Here is a 24,150-nt window from a genome sequence, read left to right on the forward strand (position 1 = left end):
AGCAGATAAAAATGCAAATAGAATTAAAAAGACTAAATGCTCTTAAAATTTAAACAAAACAGGTATGGTGGAAAGTGTCGTCATTGCCAATTTAGTGCAGTTTAGATACCAACTGTAGGCTAACAGGTGACATTAAGTGTTGTTTGTACATCAATTGCACCCTGAAAGGCGACAAATAATGTCGTTTAGATATCAACTGTATCCTAAAAAGTGATATTTTGTGTTGTTTTGTAATGAACAGAAGTAAAACGTATCAAACCACTGCTGTCATAAATAACATATGTATATCATAATTTTTAATTGGGATGTTATATGGATCATTACTTTTTAATCTGTGTTGCTGAACGTGGCCTAGCCTTTAGCGTGCTCAGAGTGGGAATCCGAAGACTCATAGTTCGCGTCCTGTTATTTCCCGAGAGAAAAATAACCCAAGAAATAGTGGTGAATGCCTTCTCTTTAGTATATCGGTTTAAGTGATGATCAACACATCAAGTGAAAGAATAAAGTGTATATTGTATTTAGATTTCATATTAGGGTATTCAATTTATCTGTAACTAAAATCTATACTGTGTTTAAACCGACTATTTTTTTATAAAAGAACTAACGTAAGTGAACTTAAGTTACACATATAATAAATAAAATGTTTTTGCTTTTGTAAACTCACTTCTTTGCCGGACTCTCAAACACAACTCTTTGACTCTTGTGTCAGCTGCAGCTTGAATTAACTTTTCGATCTAAGTTACAAAATATATTTAATATTTGTTATTGTTAAACTAACTCATTATTAAAACGAGAACATACATTACTGATAGAATAAAAATAAAGTGAATAAAATATTATGAAATAAAAAAAATCCTGTTAATAATAATTGAGTAACTATGCAAGTATTCAAAACAGTCGTTTTGACAATATATATCACAAGCTTAAAACAACTGCTTTTATCTTTAGTTTTTCTGCGACAATTTTTCAAAAATTCGAAAGTTTTAAACAAATTCATGAGGAAAAAATAAATAATTAGTTTGTTACTTTTTTTTATTCAAGCTGATAAGAAAATTAAAAACTAAAAAACTTAAATACTGATCTTACGTTTACAGCAACACTATTCATAATTGAAACTGATATGACAATTACTTATTAGAGTCATATCATAGTAAGAACTATGACATTCAGATGTACTTGATAAGTTTCATATAATGCGGTTTATATATCTGTGTAATATTAATGTGCGTTTATTAAATCATTAATGTGTTTTTCACAACCGCTGTTACGTACACTACTTCATGTCTGTTTCAGGTTCAGTTATGGTTGACTAATGACAACTACACCGCTACATGTTTCTTTTGTGCATTGAGTTATAGAGGACATAAATTACTACTACACCAATGTTTTTGTTTTGCATTCAACTATGATTTAATAATTAACACTACACTTCTACGTTTTTCTGTTTTATATTCATTGTTGAATAATTACTGCTACATCACTCACTACATGTTTGTGATTCACATTTAGTTCTGGTGGATTAATTGATATAAATCTTACGTTTGTCTCTCTTCAACTTTACAATCAATGCATTGAAAAAGGTTGCACTTGTGTTTTGGAAATTTCCAAAAAAAATATTTTCCATAAAGCTTAATTTCTAGGAGCAACGTGCAAAACATTTGACTTGTTTCACTTACTGACACTGTAATTATTACAGATTTGGTTGATTTTCATGATTTGTCCAAAATTAACCTTTGTATTGTGTACGTTTTAATTATAAAATCAAGTAAGACATTTTATTCAAGGAAAGTGTTTACCTGTTCTGGTTTAAGTGCACAAGTGTTTCACTGTTTACCTGTTCTGGTTTAAGTGCACAAATGTTTCACTGTTTACCTGTTCTGGTTTAAGTGCACGAACATCGTTGTTGTTAATTGATAAAATCTCATCCCCTTCGTTTAAACGAGGTAGACAAGTATCAGCTGGAGATTTCCTCAAAACACTTGATACGACAACTGGACTGTTCTCTCCTGATCCCCCCTACATATCAAAATAAAATCCTGGTACTATTTTGTTTAAAATAAAACAAAGAAAAGAAAAAAAACTGATAGAAAAGAGAGAAGACAGACCGACAAATAACTGGCTAGAAAAATTAATATAAAGAAGAAAACAGTGTAACATGAACTGACTGAATTTAAAATTAATATAAGTATTTCCACAGAATACATATGTACAGTATTATTGTCCCAGTGTACTCTATCTTATCACCTTACGTTTCCCTAAAACTCAAAATCTAATATTCCTAATTATTTTAATTTTTTTAGGTTTATATTATTTCCTGTCTATTGTGTCATACAAGGCGTTATTTTATTAGTACGTATATATATATATATGTGCGTGTGTGTGTGTATACATCTTTCTAAATAAACACATAAAGATATATCACTAACTTATTTGTCTTTTATATTTAAACGCTTCTAAGTTTTTATACTTATTTTATTGCTCTTTGAGTTTATTGAGCTGAGGATTGAAATAAATCACTAAGATGGTAGATAATAGTACATCGCTTTATTTTTTGAGATTCAGAAAAAATAAATAAACTGCTTAAAGCTTCAGACTTTCTATTTGGATTATTTCTTTTTCATTTTGAAATACCTTAAATGAGGTTTGTCTTCTGTTTCTTAGAAATATAGACATCAAAAAGGAAAATATTTTCTTCACTCAAATACATATGCACTACAAATTGCTTATATATCAATATATATGTTTTTGGAAATTTGAAAATAAAAGCAGACAGAAATATTTGTGGTCTTTCTGAATTCAAATAAGTGAGAACTCAAAGTATTATTGTTTTTATATGCAAGAATAGTAAATAAATAATATAATTAATTGTGTGACGTTATAAAGGCGTATCCAGCTTCCATGCTTGGGTAACTTTTATTTAGTCAAGTAGTGCAACTTGTCTTTAATTAATCTCACTGAACAAATACGGGCCTAAAATGCGGAGTAAGTTTTTGTGATAACGGGGAGTGAGCCATTAATCCTGTAATGGAACGAAGACCCAAAACAAAAGACTAAGGAAACAGACTTATGTGAAGGCTCGTCGCTTAGAGTCATGTAAAATCCAGGTAACATATTTCACAAGTGGTCAATTTACACACATTTCTAAGCCAAAAAGTTCGTACTGAAACATTCATATTAGCTTAGGATTTATGAACAAAGACTGCACTATGTAATCTTTTCCCGTGTAAAAGAATCAGCAAATGTTTGTGAAAGTTTTACATCTAATTAACAGGTATAATCAAGAGCATGCAGAAGATGAGTGGAAAATTAAAAAAGAAACAACTTACGCAAGTATATACGTGTAAAGATACATTATAAACTAATTATGTTCAACGTTGTTCCAGGTAGGAAAAGTTTATATTTTATCAATTGAGAGCGTTCTCACCCTTAACTTTTAAATTAACATTAACTGTTGAATTACAAATAGAGTTGTAGTTTGCAAAATATTGTGATCGTTTTTTTCGAGTGAAACCGACACAAAACTGACAAAAGAATTAAAACAAAAACTCCAGCAACCTGTGAAAGCAAAATGCAAAATACACAAGTTAAAACAAATGATGTAGAAATAAAATCAAGCTTGAAAAAGGCAGTTAATAAAGAAAAATATAATTTAAAATTTACAACTGAAAAGCAAACCTACAGTACAAAAATAAAATAAAATCATAACATAAAATCACTATACTAGCAAGTTCAGTGAAACATTGAATATTAAACCAAGCACATTTCACAAAATCACATTTTTAATTTACGCATGAAAAATCAACGAATCACAAATTTAAAAGAACTTAAAAGTTTTAGCTGTTACAAATAATTCAAAGCAACCCATAGTAAATTAAAAAGTAGAGTGTAACCAAAAATACAAAAAATATAAAACATAAACAATTTAGAGAATAATTAAAAATAGAGAATGAATTTTAAAAACGAGATGAAAATTGAACTTAATCCATAAACATAAAATTTTAGCTCAAAATAAAATTAAGAACAAGTAACTAATATATTAAATATTAAGAACTTAATGCTTTCAAATTAAAACAAACACAGCAAGCTTAAAACAAATGTGATGAAATAGTTTAAACTAAACTAAACGAACAAAAACTATTCGATTACGAATACTAATATAAAAAACAGTACATTACAAGTAGGGCTAGAACATACAGATTTCTGAAGAGAAAAGCTTATACAATATACAGTTTACTTCTTAAAGGAATGTAAGAAGATCAAAACCTATGTAGTTTCTCAATCAATAGGCTAAGATGCATAAAACAGCTGCTAGTACTCGTGGGGACATTGTTTATCTCTAATACCCTGTTAATTTTTATAAATATATATGTAAAACAGTGTAAACATTTCCTTTTCTCACTATACAGTATACATAAAGATGACTTTGAAAATTGATAAAATACGACCATGTCAGCAGTCCAACTTTGCTTGTGAAATGGCTAAGTTGTGTGCTTAAAAGTAAATTAACAGATGAAAAGCTTACATAAACTTCCATTTCCAGGCTTATCCGTCTCTCAGAATTGTTTCAGTCGGTTCTTCTGGGATGTTTTTTAGAGCTTCCTGTAGTGTTTTTGATTGAGTTAAAGCTGCTTTCACTCCAGAAGTGCCCACTGTGTGTTATTCCTTAAAGTTTTCTGACATAAGCACTTCTTGAATCCAGTTTGGTGTCAGAGATTCAGAAAAGTAGTTCTGTGGTCCACAGTTGTGTGTACATATTTGAGATAAAAACACGTTATTTCGCTATGATAGTAGCGGTGTTACCATGCTTTAGGACAAGCTTTACTGGTGAGGATGTTGGCCACGGTTGTCAAAGAGATCAGGTTTGAGATAGTAACTATTGCAGTCCTTCTAGTTTGTTTCATTAAGTTAGAGGCTTCGTCTCCCCAAACCATTGACTGATCTTGTCTCCAAGACTGAATCTTTTATCGTTTTTAAACTTCTCACTTGCTATTAGGACTAGGTCATCACAGTCCACTAAGAAGCCACCATCGAGGTCACAGTAAGATTTTAGCCAGGCTTCATAAATCATAAAAATATACCCAGTGGTCAAGAATCGTGGCTTTATGAAGCAAAGATTAGAACTGAAAACTCGAAGTCATCTCAACCCGTTATAGACAAAAAGGTCAGCTAGTAATAAAAGATTAAATGCCATGATCACTCCCTCTACATCCTAATGTGAAACACCATTTCATATCGATAGAATCAGAAAAGGCCACTTTTTCAGTAATTGATTTTTTTTCAAAAAGAGTAACTATACTGACTGCAAAGTAATCAACCGCTTATCACATAGTGTATCGTATATATTGCGACATTGTCTTTTCTGTTTGTCGAAGGCCTTCTGTCCGAGACGTAATAGACATGAACTAAATAAAGTTTTCATTTAGACAAGCCAATTTATTCTCTATTATCTTTTATCAGTCTTTTTTATTTCTCATGTCTTTAGGAATAACACTCATTCAAGGATGTTTAAATTAAACAACGGGCCTAACATTATGTTTCCACCCCTAAGTGTGTGGTAGAAACATTTCTGAAAACGGTTTACATTTGGATTATGACCCAACTTATAAATGATTAAATTTTGGAGGGTCAAAGTCAGAGGAAGGCTACGAAAATCCAAAAATTGTATCTGTTAAGATTAAAACCGACTTTTCACACTAGTTTATGCTCTATAACTGAATTATAATGATCAGATTTTGATGAAAGTTATTCTTCATGTCTTACCAAAACCTATCCGTGTCTGTTGATAACGACGGACGTGGGGACACATTTTATTATTTTCCGAGTGGTCGGCTCATCTGATACACTAACTCATAACTATATCTGAATGGTGATTCTGTCAGTGTTACTTCTGCTGTGCAGCTGACAAGGTGTGGACATTAGGAGAAAGCTTTTGTCTTGATGTTTCGAGCCATTCCTTTGTTTATAAGGTTGGAGAAAACTGGATCCTGACGAATGTGGTAACATTTTTGTGCAACTTATTATGAAGAATGACGTAATGCGCCTTGACTGTGCATCATTGTGGTGACGCTTAGGAAATCCGTTATCATTACATTCAACCTTACTTGTCAACTATCAGACGCAGTCTCTAGGCAACACTAGTGTACCTTGCCGGCCTATAAAACTATTGAGTAACTTCAAAATCAATTGGATCGTGACGAGATCCTGGATACTTCTTCTGATGGCGTCGCAATATTTCTCATCAAACTGCGCCTGATACGCCTGTCACACAACTTAGCCATTGGTGATTCAAACTTGCGTCTTGCGGTGTCTAAGCTTGTTAACATGTATTTTTGTACAGAGAGCACTTGGTAGGTTTCGGGAAGTTCAAGCTGCCCGACATCACTATCACTCTTCCCTGCCGACTCATACTTCAGACTAAGGAAATTAACAACTGGAGGTCATGTAACAACTTATCGACATTTCAGTGTGAAGAATTGTTTGTTTTGTTTTTTAAAATTTTGCACAAAGCAACACGAGAGCTATCTGCGCTAGCTGTCCCTGATTTAGCAGTATAAGTCTAGATAGAAGGCAGCTAGTCATCACCAACCACTCTTAATTCTTGAGTTACTATTTTACCAACGAATATTTGGATTGATCGTCACATTATAACACCCCTGAAGCTGAAAGGCGAGCACGTTTGGTGTGACGGGGATTGAAAACAGCGATCTTTAGATCGCAAGTCGAGCGCCCTGATCACCTGATCATGCTGAGCCTGGTATGGAGAACGAAACAAGAATGAGATTAGAATTGTCAATATTGTTAGTTGAATGTTTTGTTCTAAAAGAGTCCTTGTCGTTTCTGAATCCTCACTTCAAGCTTAGCTTTCTCTTTTTCATTGTAAGCTCTAGGAGGTTTCAGTGCATGACTATAATCCTGAATATCAGATGTTACAGGCACAAGAGGGCAGTCGGGGGAGAAATCATCTTCAAAATAAATTCAGCTATTACACTAAGGTACCTTAAAATTCGAGAGATATGTTTAAAGTATTCGAAAAAGTGTAGATTCCAGAAGTATAGTGAAAAGAGTAATTTTAAGCACAGGCTGCAAACGGAAAAAACAAGCACAAGTGAGCAGTTACGTAATAAAAAAAGTATTCACAATGATATGTTTGTGAATGGAGTGATAATCTAACGCTTCCCATTAACGTTGATTGACTGCTAAGGTAATGAATAATTTTTTTCCAAGACAAAAGAAAGAAAATTCCGTGTTTTCAGTACTCGCTTTTATAATCAAGAAAAAACACTTAGCTACATATTCCACATGTTCTTGGGTTATATACTTCAACCACTAATTTATACACAATTCTCATACAAGTTAGCTGTACTGATCTTTGTCATACTTCTTTCAAAAGGTTACTTTTTTAAAAATTATATAAGCAAACATGATATTTTGCTTCCGACTTAAGAAAAATGGTTGAAATGTGTAACCTTTACCTGTGTAAAAGGAATAAACAGCGTTATCAATTACATTATAATTAATTAACTACATGGAAATTAGGAAACAAATACTTGAATAAAGGTATAAACTAACTAAAGAAGGATGAAACAATATATCGAATCGTGTTCGTCTTGATATATAAATATTATATGGTGCGTAAACAACACGTTTAATACTAATTCATATAAATTATGAAACTTGATTTTACTTACCTTAAACTTAAAGCCAAATAACCGCTGACTGTCAGCTTTCATCTTCACTGACACTATACCATCATTATTTTCTTGATGTGTCTACATAAACGTTTCAGTAAATAATAAAAAGTGTAATTAGATACTGTACATTATTATAATGTTCTTAAAGCATGTAAGAAACTTACAATTCAATAAAACACTGGTACATGCTACTTATTTAATGTGCAAACACTAAATGATAATTTCAATCATCATTTAACAGGACAAAGAAACGGATGAAATTAGCTCTCTCTCTCAGTTTACACAGTAGAAATTTCTAGTATTAGATTAATGCTTATTCATTGCTACGCATGTAAATGGTTTTAGTGTTGTTTCTTTCGGCTGAGAGAGATATCGTTAGTTTATTTTAAGTGTAGTAAATTTAACACATTTCAGATTTGACCTAAATACGAACAGTTTATTCTCATTGTGCGAATAAGTTTGAAAAGAATGTAATAATTTTATTGAAGACGAAAATTTGAAAGATAGAACAGAATCAAATAAGTTTACAACATACAAAAAAATACTACGTATCAAAATTACATGCAAAACTACTGTAAGTATATGCAGGTAAGCAGGTGTAAAAATAATTACTATATTTTTTAAGTAAAAGACTATTTAATATCTTACCACAATTGGTATTGTTACTATATAGCTTTGATAAATTGCTACTGAGTCTATATGTTTATTTAACCGTTATATATTGTACGTATCCGATTGTTATTCAACTAAATGAATTCATAATTCATATAATGGTTTAATCCCGATAGGAAACTTTGTGTGAAATATTTATGTAGACATACGATATATTATTTAGATTATATGTTGCATTCGTTAACTAGAGTACATTATTCTGTTATGTTGTTAATTAAGTATAACAAATAAATGATAATAGTATAAAACATAATTATGTAACAATATAATATGCCTGATGCCTATTTTAGACGTCCTATTTTATACATTAAAACAAAAATGAGCTAATTAATTTATTACATAAACTTTATATTATTTAGGTAATTAATGTAGTACCTCATAAGCCATGTCGTTATTTAGCTAAACGAAAAGCTTTGATAAAATAATTTAATTATTTATAACTAGAGAGAAAGCAGTTAGTCATCACCACCCACCGCCAACTCTTCGGCTACTTTTTTACCAACGAATAATGTAATTGACCGCCGCATTATAACGTCCTATGGTTGAAAAGTCGTGCATGTTTAGTGTGATGGGTATTCGACCTCGCAACCCTCAGATTGAGAGTCGAGCGCTCTAAATACCTGGACATGGCGGTCCCACATATACAGAAGTGTTAGGTATCCTCAAGTGATATGTAAAGAATTTATGACAAAACTCAGGAATCGAAGAAAAACGTTATTATGACGTCAGTGATAAGGTTTGATAAATACAAGAATAAGTTTTCTGAGTATTCAATATTGATTTTTAATGAGTACCTCATTGTTTTATAATGGAAACGGAATAAACGCAGTATGTTATTTATTGATATGCTGATTATTCTCTGATTTATGAGTACAATGCTCTTTCCGTACACTGTATAATGAAGATATAAAAACAGCTGCTACGGCTTTGATCCCACAGGCACAATTTCCTTCCTAATATTTTTTAATACTGGAAATAAATTTATAAAAGCTTACTCAAACAATACGTTTAAACATATATGAAAGAATAAAAGTTTACATGACATGATAACGTTTATAGATCAAAATAACAGAAAACTAAAAATCATGCGACTTGGTAAGAGAAAAAAACAAAATCATTGTTGGTTTTGCTAAATGAGATATCTCGGCGACATTTGCGCTCCCATTATTGTTTATTTATTTTAAATCAAAATACTTTGTAGTAAAATAAAAATATCAGTTGTCTTGTTTTTAATTGCGAAAATTATTCTACAAACTTTTTTTAAATTTGAAACTATTTTTGGTTAAATCTTATAATTAATTGTCAGATATACATGAATATTCATTTTAAAATTAATACCAGAGCAGTATTTGGTTTCTATTATGCGATCGTTAGAGTAAGTTATTTTTAGAAGCTATAGTTACAGTTAGTTTGTTTACGTGCGATTCAGTTGTTATGTATATACATCAGGTTACATGAACCTTGTAATTCTTTTTCATTGCTTTAAATGAATATTGTTATATCATTATATAGCCGATAAAAGTAGTGAAAGTGAAGTTAGACGTAATAGGCGATTTGTGAAGTGTGTGTCACAGCTTGTATTGTAATAATAGGAATGAAGGAGAAAAATTGTATTGTCAAAGAGTGTTCTGAGGTAACTGAATCCTTGTATGGAATTAGATAAATACGAGACTGTTATTTAAAGTATTGGATACAATTATAATAATTAATGGTGTAATAAGCTTTGTCATATAAGTTTGAGTTGATTTGAAAAAAATTTTAAAACCAGTCACTTACACCTACTGTAAAGAATCCGGCCCGACAAAAGCCTGACACTAACACAACTTATATGCGTAACCAAGAGATTATCACCTGGGAAAATCAGTAGTTTACAATATGAGAAACGCCTAGCATATCTTACTCTAATGACAAATGAATTATATCTATCTATTTTTTCGTATTGCTTATCAATTTATGCTGAAGCATATGATATGAAGTTGAGGTCAATTACCCAACATGTCGCAGAAACAGAAGCCTTAAGATGTACTTCATATAATGTGCAGTATATTAAGGTTGGTACCTTTATCGATAGTTACTTTTGCTCACATTATGCCCTCACCAGACTCTTGTGTATGATGAGGAACTGGACTTGGTTCAGATTCTTCGTTTTTCATATTATTTATCTCATCCAACTGTAAAATGCCTCCAGAGACTCAGCAGTGGGTAAGACGACTTATAACACTAAGGACCAGGTTTCGATACTAGTGGTGAGCAAAGCACAGAGAGCCCATTATTTACCTTTGTATTTACAACGACAAAACAAATGACTATTAAAATATTCTTTTAGAGTAGTTGATTCCTTGTGTGTATTTTACACCATGTCAAGTGAGATATTTTTTTCCTTGTTGTGACTGGAATACATCTATCAAGTTGGTCTTAGAGCAGTTATGCTTTCATAGAGCCAAAGATTAACAGACAGTGATTGGCTACTTATGTGGCCCGGCATGGCAAAGTGTGTTAAGGCGTTCAACTCGCAATACGAGTGTCATGGATTCGAATCCCAGTCGCACTAAATATGCTCGCCCTTTCAGCTGTGGGGGCGTTATAATGTTACGGTCAATCCCACTGTTTGTTGGTAAAAGAGTAGTCCAAGAGTTGACGGTGGGTGGTGATGACTAGCTGCCTTTCCTCTAGTCTTACACTACTAAATTAGGGACGGCTAGCGCAGATAGCCCTCGAGTAGCTTTGCACGAAATTCAAAACAAACAAACAAGCTACTTATGTTGTAGATGTTGGACTTCCTTTGCTCATGTGTGTGAGTGCCTATACTATGGGCTAAGAAGCGATTTCATATCATGGTAATAACATCTTGAAAGGTGTGTAACTAATTCGCAATAGCCTTTTGTATCAGCTGGCATTCACTCGACCCCTGATTCTTCACTTAATGGTACGTCTGAATGTCTTCTTTAATATCGATACACATTTCATAATTAATTGGAATACTTTTAAAAAAAATTGTATGAATCTAGAGGTGACTACATGACCAGTCATTTGCATTTCAAATCACGCAACTGATGTCTCATTTGCATAATAATCAACTGAGAAGGGTTGGATGACATTATTTCATAACAAAGGTTTTGCATTAACGTATCTACAATATTATAAATTCAGATTATGTCCTATTTTTCTTTTGCTTAGTGTATGCGTCTATCTATTTTTATATATAATAACTCTGAAAAAAAATGCAAGAGCTAATTTGTATTTAACAAGATATCAATAAGAAAATAGTTTGTATAATTTGCATTTAACAAGGTATCAATAACAAAATAATTTGTATAATTTGTATTTAACAAGGTATCAATAACAAAATAATTTGTATAATTTGTATTTAACAAGGTATCAATAACAAAATAGTTTGTATAATTTGTATTTAACAAGGTATCAATAAGAAAATAGTTTGTATAATTTGTATTTAACAAGGTATCAGTAACAAAATAATTTGTATAATTTGTATTTAACAAGGTATCAATAACAAAATAGTTTGTATAATTTGTATTTAATAAGGCATCAATAAGAAAATAGTTTGTATAATTTGTATTTAACAAGGTATCAATAACAAAATAATTTGTATAATTTGTATTTAACAAGGTATCAATAACAAAATAATTTGTATAATTTGTATCTAACAAGGTATCAATAACAAAAGAGTTTGTATAATTTGTATTTAACAAGGTATCAATATATTAGAAAATAGTTTGTATAATTTGTATTTAACAAGGTATCAATGACAAAATAATTTGTATAATTTGTATTTAACAAGGTATCAAGAACAAAATAATTTGTATAATTTGTATTTAACAAGGTATCAATAACAAAATAATTTGTATAATTTGTATTTAACAAGGTATCAATAAGAAAATAGTTTGTATAATTTGTATTTAACAAGGTATCAATAACAAAATAGTTTGTATAATTTGTATTTAACAAGGTATCAATAACAAAATAATTTATATAATTTGTATTTAACAAGGTATCAATAACAAAATAATTTGTATAATTTGTATTTAACAAGGTATCAATAAGAAAATAGTTTGTATAATTTGTATTTAACAAGGTATCAATAACAAAATAATTTGTATAATTTGTATTTAACAAGGTATAATAACAAAATAACTTGTATAATTTATATTTAACAAGGTATCAATAACAAAATAATTTGTATTTAACAAGATATCAATAACAAAATAATTTGTATTTAACAAGATATCAATAACAAAATAATTCCCTCAATATTTGCAGACGAGCTCCAATTTAAAAAACAAAAACAAAAACACTTTTATGTTTGTTTCAAGTTAGGTACACACCTACACAATGGGATATTTGTGCACTATCCATCACAGGTATCGAAATCCGGTCTCTAACCTTGTAAGTCCACAGACATGCCGCTGTGCCACCGAGAGGCTTCACAAATATAGTTCGGTTTGGTTGCAATACCAGTTTCAGGTCATGCCTAGCCTTCCTCTTCGTCGAATAGGTACAATAGATATAATTTTCTAGTGTACTTAAAATTTAGAAATAAAGTCCTACGTAACAGTTTTTATATGCAAAGCAACAGTATCAGCTTTCAGCTGAGTTTTAATGTCTGTCAACGATATGTACGATAAAAAACGGGGTACATATGAAATCCCTTGCTGTTGTAATGAAGGCTTTATTGGTAAAACAAATCATTCTCTTTCCTTTAGCGCTCAGTGGCACAGCGGTATATCAGCGTACTCCCATCGCTAAAAACCGGATTTCGATACCCCTGATGGGCAAAGCACGGATATCATATTTTGTAGCTCTGTGCTTAATTCTAAACAAACAATCAAACAAACTATTAAGTTAGAAGAACGTGAAGATTATTCTCACAAGTGGAAAGAAGTAAACCTGCTGTGCCTTATACATGTTATTGATACGAATCATGTCATAAAATGGAAAGAGTGTGTGTGTGTTTTCTCATAGCAAAGCCGCAGTTCTTCTCTTGATTCGTGGCTCGTGCACGTTTTATTGACGTCATGACACTACAAATTGAACGTCAAGTATCCCTTATGTGACACTAATTTAGTGTCTACTGAGTGAATGACAGACAACATTGTATGATGGTGCGAGAAATTAAATTTAATGAATGTCCAAAGAAACTTTATTGGTGTGTTTTATCCGTTTATTGAGTTTTGTATTATGGAACTTTTAGCCATTGTTCTTAATGTTTATGGTACAACAAGGAACATTCCCAAGACGTAAAAAAAAAGATTCCACAAGTTGTCATATATTGTAAAAGTTGAAAACAGTCAAAAAAAGCATAGAATGTTTAACACTTTATCTATCATATGAATACTATATTTATCTATTGAGCTATATATGTATACAAACATATTTCACAATGTGTGTATGAAGATTGTTTAGTTTATGCTCGTAGCTATGTAATGTTAGATATACACGTCTGTTTAAGTTAAATGCCAATGTTATGATTTTGTTATTTTACGTATAGTTCAAATATTATGATTTAGATACTTTAAGTATAGCACGAGCGTTAAATTTAGCTATTTTTATAAGCGATATTTCATTGAAAGTTTGTGACGTACATGTGCGAATTAAACGTAATTAAATGTAATTCAATTGTTGTGAATTGGCACTTGTATTATTCCGTCATGTTACTAGAACATTCTAAATTTTTCTCGAGTAGCATTGCGTCATAATATCTGATAAAGTGATGGAAATTCTAGATCTCATACGAACTATTTGTAAATACGCATCTACAATGTAGTTCAAGTAAGTTATCAGGTCATCCCATAAATAATGTCCGAACATTTAACACAGAAAGTGCATCATCATTTCTGTCTTTGTAAAAGTCTTTAATGATTAAAATATGTTGTAGAACGTGTGTAAAAATGTTCATATAAATAAAAGAAAGTAACCCAACTCTACTTTTTCAGATCATTAAGCAAATAAACCATTATGAAGATGGATCTGTCTGAGGATAATGCTTTATGAGTTTAAAAAAGGCAATAGTGCAGTAGAAACTACACAAAACATTCAAGATGTTTATGGTGTGGGATCGCTCAGTGAAAGAAAATGTCGAAGTTGGTTTTGGAAATTCAGATGAGATGACTACAGCTTATGTGTTGCGCCATGTTCAGGTTGTCCTGTTGAGTTTAATGATGACTTTCTGCTGGCTGCACTTGATGAAGATTGTGCTGGAACAATTAAAGAACTAGAACAGAAACTTAATTCAACCCACTCAACAGTTCACCGTCATCTGCAACAGCTTGGGAAGGTGTCAAAACTTAAAAAATGGGTCTCCCATGATTAGACATAAGCCAATTTTAGAGCAAGAGTAGGCATTTGCACTTCTCTGCACTCTCGTGAACGTAACTAACCTTTTTAGGACTGGTTAGTGACTGGAGATGAAAAAGCACCGCAGCCAATGATTCAGTACAGGTAAAACGGCTAAAGGACAGCCCAAAATGAACCTCCACACTAGGAAAGTCTTGTTAAGCATTTGGTGGGATATTGTTGGTGTGATCCACTTCAAGTTTCTGCCACTTAATGCAACAGTTACATTAGTCGTCTATTGTTGACATTTAGAGCGTTTGAATATTGCACTGAAAGAAAAGAGGCCTACTTTGATCAATCATAAAAGTGTGTTACACCAGGATAATGCAGGCCCCATACAGCAAGGATCACATATGCTAAAAATCGAAGAGCTAGACTGAGAAAATGGTCCACATCCTCCTTATTCTCCAGGCCTTGCTCCATGTGATTACCATTTAATCCGAAGTTTGTAGAACTATCTGGATGAAAAAGAGCTTGGAACACACGAAGAAATCAAAACTACCCTCTCTACATTATTTTTCTCCAAACCCGAAAAATATAATAGAAGTGGCATTCAGAAGCTTGTCAATCGTTGACAGGAAGTAATTATTTTTTTTAACCTAAAATCAGATATTACTTAAGGAATGACCTGATAGTTCCAACGAAGATATCTTTAGAGAGATGTATACTGCATACTTGTGAGCTTAGCGATAGAGATAGTATAATGGCGATTTCTAAGTGAAATATCACAGATTATATTACAATAAAAGAGTATAGAATAATAATGTTTCTTTTCAATTGCATTTAAAGTAATTGAACCAGTTTTAATATATATTTTATTTTAAAACAAATGGATTGTGTGCTGTTCGTTCATTGTTTATCGTTAATAAATCACAGACACCTACTGTAAAGAATTTAGACCCATAAATATACGCAACTGACAAGCCGTCGTTCTACTAAGTTTATGACAGTTTATCACAGTTCTTCCATAAATACAACTTTCTGTTTATCTTGTATCTTACACAGTTTTATCTTTGCGCCTAGAAAGCTAAGTTATTATTAGTTGAGGGTAATTAATAAATTTAACAAACTGATAATTTAAGCAGAACACTTTAATACCAAATTTACAAAGTGACTTGTAAATGTAAATACCATTTAAGAAGTTGAATCAAATAAGCAAATAAATATAGTTTACAAGTTTTATACTTTTTAACGTAGCCCACCACTAGTGCAGCGGTAAGTCTAAGGATTTACAACGCTAAAATCAGGGGTTCGATTCCCCTCGGTAGGCTCCGCAGATAACTAGATGTGGCTTTGCTATAAGAAAGCACACACGCTTTTAACCTTTGCCTTTCCTCGGATACAAACACTAGCTTTACAAGAAAATTACACGTTTGTAATTTATATTAAACTAAAGACATCTTACTGCCTATTTTGCTTGTTAGTTGATCATAGCAAACCTCATAAGCAATATTATATGTATATATAACGGAGCTAAAAAAGTAATGAATTCTGTTTAGCATCGCTAATATGTTATGCAGCATAAAATCGTATCACTGAATACCCCATTTCACTTTTTAAAAGTAGAGGAATAATATTTTTTCAGAATCTACTAATAATTTTCTTTACCCTTCAAATGAATAGGGTGGCAGGAAAATCACCATTTAATCCTTGGTGCTATTATAAAATAAAAATCTGCTAATTGATTTCTATTAATTAATTCTCTCGTAATACTCCTGATTCTTCATTTATTTCTTCTGAATCAGTTACAAAAATAAATGACTTATACAGCTATTAAGTTCATAAAGTTTTAGTGGGTTACATAAGAAAAATGTGAAGAGAAATACCAGCTTTGCAAGAAAATTACTCGTCTGCACCTTGTATTAAACTGAAGACATTTCACTGTCTATTTTGCTTGTTAGTTGATCATAGCAAACCTCATAAGCACTATGATATGTCCTCTCTATGACAGTTGTAGATGTATTTTACTATGACACTATGCTTATTTAACTGCTTACAAACAACATGTGAAGTGAATTTGTCAAGACTATCTGATAACCTGTGATATTGAACGAAAGTCATTCAAGGTAGACACTGTCACGTCAGAGATGCTATTTTTGAGCACCTCTACTTGTTATCCACATTGTGTTAAATGAAATAAATGTCTATAAAAATATTTAGCAAAATTAGGTATTAATTAGTCTTGTTAAGCGTATAAGGCTGTCTAGTTGCAAGTCTATGATTTTGATATGCTAAAGGATTAATAATTTGGTAAGCAGCTGATGACATCATAACATCTTAAAATGATGTTGAACAATGTTGTTAAAATTATGTATATAGATATCACACACCTGCAAATTTAAACTTCATAAAAGCTGTTTAATAATAGATTTTCCATAGTTCAGCTATGCAGATTTTGAAAATAATATTTTATCTATTATGTCAGAATTTTTAGCAAATCATGCAGAAACGAAACTCTTACTTGGATCAAATTATTATTTCGTTTAGCATAATGAACATTTTATATTATTATCTTTGTTAACAAAATATAAATGAACTGAATAAATAGTAAGAACATTGATGCCAAACGAATACCCATCCTCATTTATTATGATTTTGCGAGTTTGTGTGTGTGAAACCAACGTCTTTTAGTCTCAAAACTACGTTTTGTGGTCTTTTTTCTGTATTGCGTTTGAAGCATCTCGTTTCCATAACCAGCAGTAATCAATCATCACAATAAATGTCCATTTTCCCTGTTATCTCCTCTCCATTTCCCCAATGTCTCAATAAAACCTTTCCCCTTGTTCTTCGCTAATGATACCGAGAATTTCATGATAGTAGTCAACATATAAATGTAAGAAATGAATTTTCAAGCTCATATTACAATCTTGCTCTTTGAATTTATCGAGCATGTTGTTGATGATATTTTTGTAATCTGAGTCCTTGTTGTTTCTTAAAAATTTCAGTAACATGTATAAAGGCAATCCACGCTTCTTTCTAAACTTTTCTCTTTGTCCTTTTCAGCTCTTCATCGGATATCAACTTCCTAATCTGAAGTTAAAATAAAAACATTCTTTAAGTTTCGTTTCTAAAAGAGTTGGGAATTGCCAACATTGATACTTGACACAGAATACTTGTCTAAAGCTTTCATAGAGTGTTTCATCAAATCCAGTTTTATATGAAGTGGAGGTAATAGTTCTTTCTTTGTGTCAATCAAACTTTCATGTTCAATGTTTTTGGATCCTGGTATCAGGCTGACTCTATGACCATCACTTCTTTATCCAGTGTTAATTTCATGTTCAGTTGTTTCCTTCATAGAAAAAAACGTGGAAACTTTCTATAATAAAATTACTGGCTCAATAATCTGCAAGAGACTTTTAGTTTTCCATAAAGTAACTAATCATGCTCTTTGTATTCGACCTTATTAAAAGGTTTGTAACTTTCATACGTTTTCTTTAAGTGAGCAATAGGAACAACATCCTATAGACTTCTCTTGCAAGAATAAATTAGCAGTTTCCACTCACTTAGACTACAGCTCCCTAACATTAGTATTAATTCAGCAACGAACCTTCTTGTGAAAAGTATGGTGTAAACTCTTTCTATTTCTTTCTCAAGATTTTTGTACCAGCAAAATGATCTCCCTGAAAGAATCCTTTGGAAGGCCTAAATCCTTCACCAAATAATTAAGTTCACCTTGTGTGAAGAGCTGTAGTTAACCAGATGTTTCAGATTGAAAACAATCCCTATCATCATTTCTATTGACATCAGATTCAGAATCAGATGAAAGTTTATTAAGAGACTTCAGTAAAGTAAGTACAGGTATATCAGGTTTATGAACAACAGCTTTCATAGCAGATTGAAGGTTTGGATAATATATTTTCTTTTTGTTTTAAGTGTTGTAGCCTTGTATGTTACATGGGCAAAAATAGCTGCCATCTTAATTGTTTCTAGGTTAATTCCAGACCAATTTAATTCCAAAAGGCAAAGACTTTTTTGTTACCTTTGGTTCATTGTTTTAACCATTTGACACAAACTGTACACACTTTATGCAGATTCATGATTTGTCTTGGTCCCCAATTTTTATTCCAAAATACGCGTAATATGCTTTTTTTTATCGAATTTTGTAATGCTTTGCCTTTGTTTCTTTATAAGAAAGTCACCACAAACATAACATAATACTGTATGTTTTGGTCACTTACACAATCTATTGTTGCCATAACAACGAATAAATTATATTGAAAAAGAAAAAAAATGATGTAAAAATGCACACGTAAACAAATACTATTCAGAAGTGACACGTCGAGCGGCTTGTTAACCGTTAATATACTATTGGTGTGTTTCTTGTGTGTTCTAGAACTATAGATAAGATTCGCACGTCGCAATTGGTCAAGAGAAATCTATAGGCAGTGGCTATAAACATTTTAAGTATAACAAAATTTGTTTTTATTTCAATAAAAATGATTCATCTGTGTAAAAGTACGTACAATGTTTTGTTAAAACTTTTTACGCGACAGAAAAAATTAATATTATTTTTAGAGAAAAATGAATATAATTTTTGAATTCAACATGTAAATATTTCAGGACAATAAAACTACTCAGACAAATGTATTTAAAAATTAAACATCTCACTATATTTATCTTGATAAACTGTATCTAGGTCTTACAGAATTTATTGTCATCGTGAAGATAATTTTTGACTTCGATGAATGTGAAAACTTTTATTAAAAGCACAAAGTATTCACATAAATCAATAGATTAAATTGATATGTACGTTACACACACATTTCACTTGTATCGAAAGGAACGAAAGTTTAAATTCAGCTGTAAAACCCTGTATTCAAGTTTGGTTCAATTTTTACTTTAGAAAAATATATATTATTTATTTAGTGAATGAGCAAAACAATTTAGTATTACAATTAAAAGGAATATGGCGTTACAATAATTGCACATTAAACAGTTTAATAAGAAACAGGGTCCAGCGCTAACACTACTCTTTTTGTGGCTCGGTCCTGTTTTAAATAACTTATTTATTTTGCAATAATTTTAATGTTGTGCTCTATTCAGTTGTTTACACAAAAACAAGTGTTGTTTTAATTTATTAGTTTCATATTATTGATGTTTTGGCTAATTTTTCATTCTTTGATTTCTTAATCTTTTATCACGAACAATAGTCCAGCATGGCCAGGTGGTTAAGTTACTCGACTCGTACTGTGAGGGTTGCCGGTTCGAATCCCGATCGCACCAAACATGCTCGCCCTTTCAGCTGTGAGGGCGTTATAATGTAACGGTAAATCCCACTATCCGTTGATGAAAGAGAAACTAAAGAGTTGGCCGTGGGTGATGATAACTAGCTACCATTTCTGCAGTCTTACACTGCTAATTTAGGGACGGCTGGCGCAGGTAACCCTCATGGAAATTGGGAAATTGATGAAGAACAGTTAGTAAACGTAATGAAGTGTTTCTATTTGAGGAAAAATACTACAGGTTTTGCTCTACAGAACATTGCTCCCCCTTTTGTAATGTTGTTAAAGCCAGACTCTCGAATATAAATATTATTGGCTAATACTAAATTCCTCAACGATCGTCTCTAACACTAGACGGGATTGAGGTCCATTGGTGAGAAAGAAGTAACTCTTATGAATACAATGTTTCTACTAAGGTTTATTTATGTTAAATGAAACAAGGTACAGGTTTAGTAAGAATCATAAACATATGGATATTTGAGGAACAAAAACAAATTTTTATTCAATTTAAAAATCAAAGAAGGAAACGAACACAATCTAATATTTAATATGAATGGCCATTATGACATAAAAATACTTATTCTGAGTAAATATTTCATAATAAAACCGGAAAGAGAAATTCGAACACTTTTAGTTTGACGCCGAATGAACTAATGTAAAAATGTATCACACTAACTTTAAAAGACTTGTAATCAAAATTTCTTTACTTCTTGTATTTAGCGTAAAACTATATCTGTGCTAATTGTATATAACTTTGAAGTGATAGAAAGGAAAACAACTAGTCAATACCACTCACTGCCAACGTTTGGACTATTCATGTCAGACTGAATAATAGGATTTTATTTATGTTCACTTATGTATACTTGGCGTTAACGAGGCGCGAACAAGGGAAACTTAGCTCCGTAGTTTAAAGTACCAACCAATGATTCTCACTCGGCCCAATAATAAATAAATAAATAACCTGTCACATTAAGAATACCTTTGAAAGGCCTACCAGTGACCTCGTCTCACCGTAGAAAAAAAACAAAAAACAGTCACCACCTATGGAACTGGCATTGAAACTACAAAAAATTAAAATAATTTTAATGCGAAAAGAATAATTTCAAAGTGGGTAATGTCGAAAGATTTATTTGTTTATTTTCTGAATTTCGCCCAAAGCTATCTAAGCTAGCGGTCCCTAACTTTGAATAGACAGATTAAAGAGTAGGCAGCTAGTCAATATCACCTACCACCAACTTTTGGGCTATTATTTTTATTACGAAAAACGGTTTTTGACCTTCACATTATACCATATCTTTAACATCTTCTTGGCTGAAAGGGAGAGTATGTTAGATAATGAGATTTGAAACTCCAGCTTGCGAGTCGAGTGTCCGAACCATCAGATCATGCCACGTCGAAAATATTATACAAATAACATAATGTGAAGTTCAACCTTTAAATAAATGCTAAAATCTTCGTTACTAAGAGGCGCTTTAGTTTGGATGTGCAAAGATTGAGATTTTATTGATTAAACATTTTAGAAGATAACTATATGCAATACAATAAAACAACATGAAATTTATATTAACACAGAAATATAAAGTTTAAACCGTTTAAGCGTTAGCTATAAATAACTGCTTTAGTAAGAAACTGTACGTCCAAAAATAATATGACTAACAAAACCTGATAAAAACTTTAAGTACACAAACGCATCCATGTTAAAATAAAGAAAAGGAGTTAGCCATGTAAATAAGTTACATAAAAGGGCAAATCCTGTAAAGATGTAATTTAAAAGTGGTTAAATTAAACAAGAAGACATCGCGGAATACCTGGTTCCCTTCTTTTTATATTTGTGTTACTGCTTGTTCCAGTAGTAATAAAAAAGGGGATCAAGCGTTCCCCAATTTTCGTTATTTAACTAACACTGTTTGTTTAAAAAGTGTTTTCAATCCAATTAGTTACTTTGATGTGTCTACTCAATATTCATACGTGATAACACGTAAACGTATCTTTTCGAGATATAATACTTTTTGTAGTATATATATACATATGGAATTACCATCATTTGAAGTATGAGAATGTAACTTTCTTAATTAATTTATAAGTGAATTTAATGATTAATTTTACGTTCTTTTTGGTTTTTTTATGTAAGAGATTTCGGAACCTCTTCCCAAATTTTATTTCTTCCTTATAATGGCAGTGATATTTGGGGTTCTGACATTAACAATACTGCAGTAGAATTTCACTTGTGTGATTTGTGTACTTAATAATACGCATCCTTGTATTAAAATCTACAAAGTCAAGTCAAAGTTAGCTTGGGTAACAAGCTATATAAAATACCTTCTATTGATTTATTACGATTTTTTGGATATCTTATTACATACTAAGTATCTGTGAGCGGCCGTACTCTCTGTAGCTCATGCATATATTAAATAAAAATAACTTAGCAAAGTATCAGTATGAGTGAGTGAGTCATGATTTTTGTCGCTGGTATTCAAAGGAATACCAAGAAATTCAAATCGTTATTTTGCCAAATTTATTTATGACTGTATAGAAGTATTAACTAAACAGCTGGTAGCGAATATACAGTTAAAGCTTATGGTAACATAAAAGCCAATTATCAACTACTTCTTAACCCATTCGTATAACCCAGAAACAACCTTTGTAACTCTGTAGCGACTGATTGTTAAAAAACCTAAATAATATAAATATTGTATTTTGATTAATTGCTTGTTTTGAATGAAGAACAAACCTAAACAATGGGCTATCTTTGCTCTGCCAGGTATCGTAACCCGGTTTCTGGCAGTGGGAGTCCGCCGTGTGAGGGAGAGGAAATACTTTATTTATTAGAATTATTTTAGACTTTTAGGAAAATGGTGTAATATTTCTCCTTTCAATATCATACACATTGGGGTTTGCTGTTGATAAAACTACATGCTGAACAAAGCAACAACCGTCCCTTGGACTGGTGTATTCTCTCAGTACTTTGTTATACGTTGATTTTACACAATAAGTTTTTCCCGCTAAAAGTATCGGATCAACTGTCTGTAGGAATGGCAACTACTCAAACTAAAGAAATTCATAGTTAAGAATTGACAACATAGTAATACAGGTATGCCTCAATAATTATATAGAAATATAATATATGTGTGTGTAAGGACAGCAAAGTATAAAGTCACTAGATAGATAGACTTACAAAATCTTCATTTTTTTTTCTCTCATTACACAAAACTATAGTTAGTAAGTAAACAAACCTGCTCACCTGTATTGTTCTTGATGTTGTTTGTTTGGAGCCAGTATGACAGTTCAATAACGAACACACGAACTGTTCAACGTACTTCCACATTTTCACTTAAATTCGGAGAACATTTTACTCGCTTTAAACCATTACTGACTTTCTTTCTACTCTTATCAACTCTTGGAGTTTTTACGCACACTCCCCATTTCGCTACACGAAAAGTTATCAGTGTAATTATACGTACTTTTAATATATTCTCCATGTACTTTTGAGTCAATAAGGTATATGTAAACCTATCGCTTCAGCGATGTTTATATCCTGCTCCTTTATGTTGTACATAATAATTTTAACTTTTTTACGGTAAACGACAAAACATAAGAAGTTAATATATCATGCTTGAGGCTCAAAAATAAATTTTCTACTTTAGAGATAAAACTCTTGTCACGCTAACTCAGATTGTTTTACTTTAATGCTAGAACAGTCTCTGAACCAGAAACAAAAACTAAGTACACATGTTCGTTTTGCTCATTTGATATATTTTACTCTTTCATATTTTCTTCGTCCGCTATTATAAAACTTATATCCATATTCTCATTTTTTTCATACGTTTCATCAATAGCAAGTAAATACACCCCACCTCTTCTTTATATATATATATATATGTGCGAGCAATGGTGTGCGGTATGAGTTATTGTTTGTCTGTTTATTTCGAAATTTCTGTGCGAGGCTACACGAAAAGCTACCTGAGTATAATTATCACTAATCTTGGAATGGTAGAGCAGAAGGAAAGCACCTAGTTAGCAGCATCCATGGAAAACTCTATGGCTATTCTTCTCTGATCAAATAATGGGATATGACCAACACTCCTACAGTTCCAATCTGTGCAGCTTGTTTTTATGAAAACGGAGACTGAACTACTTGGGATCACAAAGTCCAAACACGCTAACCATCATGCCACATCAGGCCAGTATGAATTATTAACAAGTGCTGCCCTAGC

General features: G+C 31.6%; 1 protein-coding gene across 8 annotated transcripts in view; it reads right to left on the minus strand.

Moving 5' to 3' along the window:
- LOC143233924 (tyrosine-protein phosphatase non-receptor type 3-like) overlaps positions 1-23,630 on the minus strand; it is a 66,775-nt gene extending 43,145 nt beyond the window's left edge. For 3 of the 8 annotated variants that reach the window (XM_076470818.1, XM_076470815.1, XM_076470817.1), the window contains exons 1-4: positions 23,178-23,626; positions 7,689-7,769; positions 1,873-2,016; positions 665-734 (exon numbers count right to left, since the gene is read on the minus strand). In XM_076470818.1, coding sequence (XP_076326933.1) covers positions 665-734; positions 1,873-2,016; positions 7,689-7,769; positions 23,178-23,261 — 379 coding nt within the window. In that variant the 5' untranslated portion in view covers positions 23,262-23,626. Of the gene's footprint in view, positions 1-664; positions 735-1,872; positions 2,017-7,688; positions 7,770-23,177 lie in introns of all 8 variants that reach the window. The other 5 variants (XM_076470820.1, XM_076470819.1, XM_076470816.1 and 2 more) reach the window with 4 other exon arrangements.
- Positions 23,631-24,150: the final 520 nt, after the last annotated feature.

Source organism: Tachypleus tridentatus, chromosome 12 (genome assembly GCF_004210375.1).
Source record: "Tachypleus tridentatus isolate NWPU-2018 chromosome 12, ASM421037v1, whole genome shotgun sequence".
In the NCBI taxonomy this organism is placed as follows: Eukaryota; Metazoa; Arthropoda; class Merostomata; order Xiphosura; family Limulidae; genus Tachypleus; species Tachypleus tridentatus.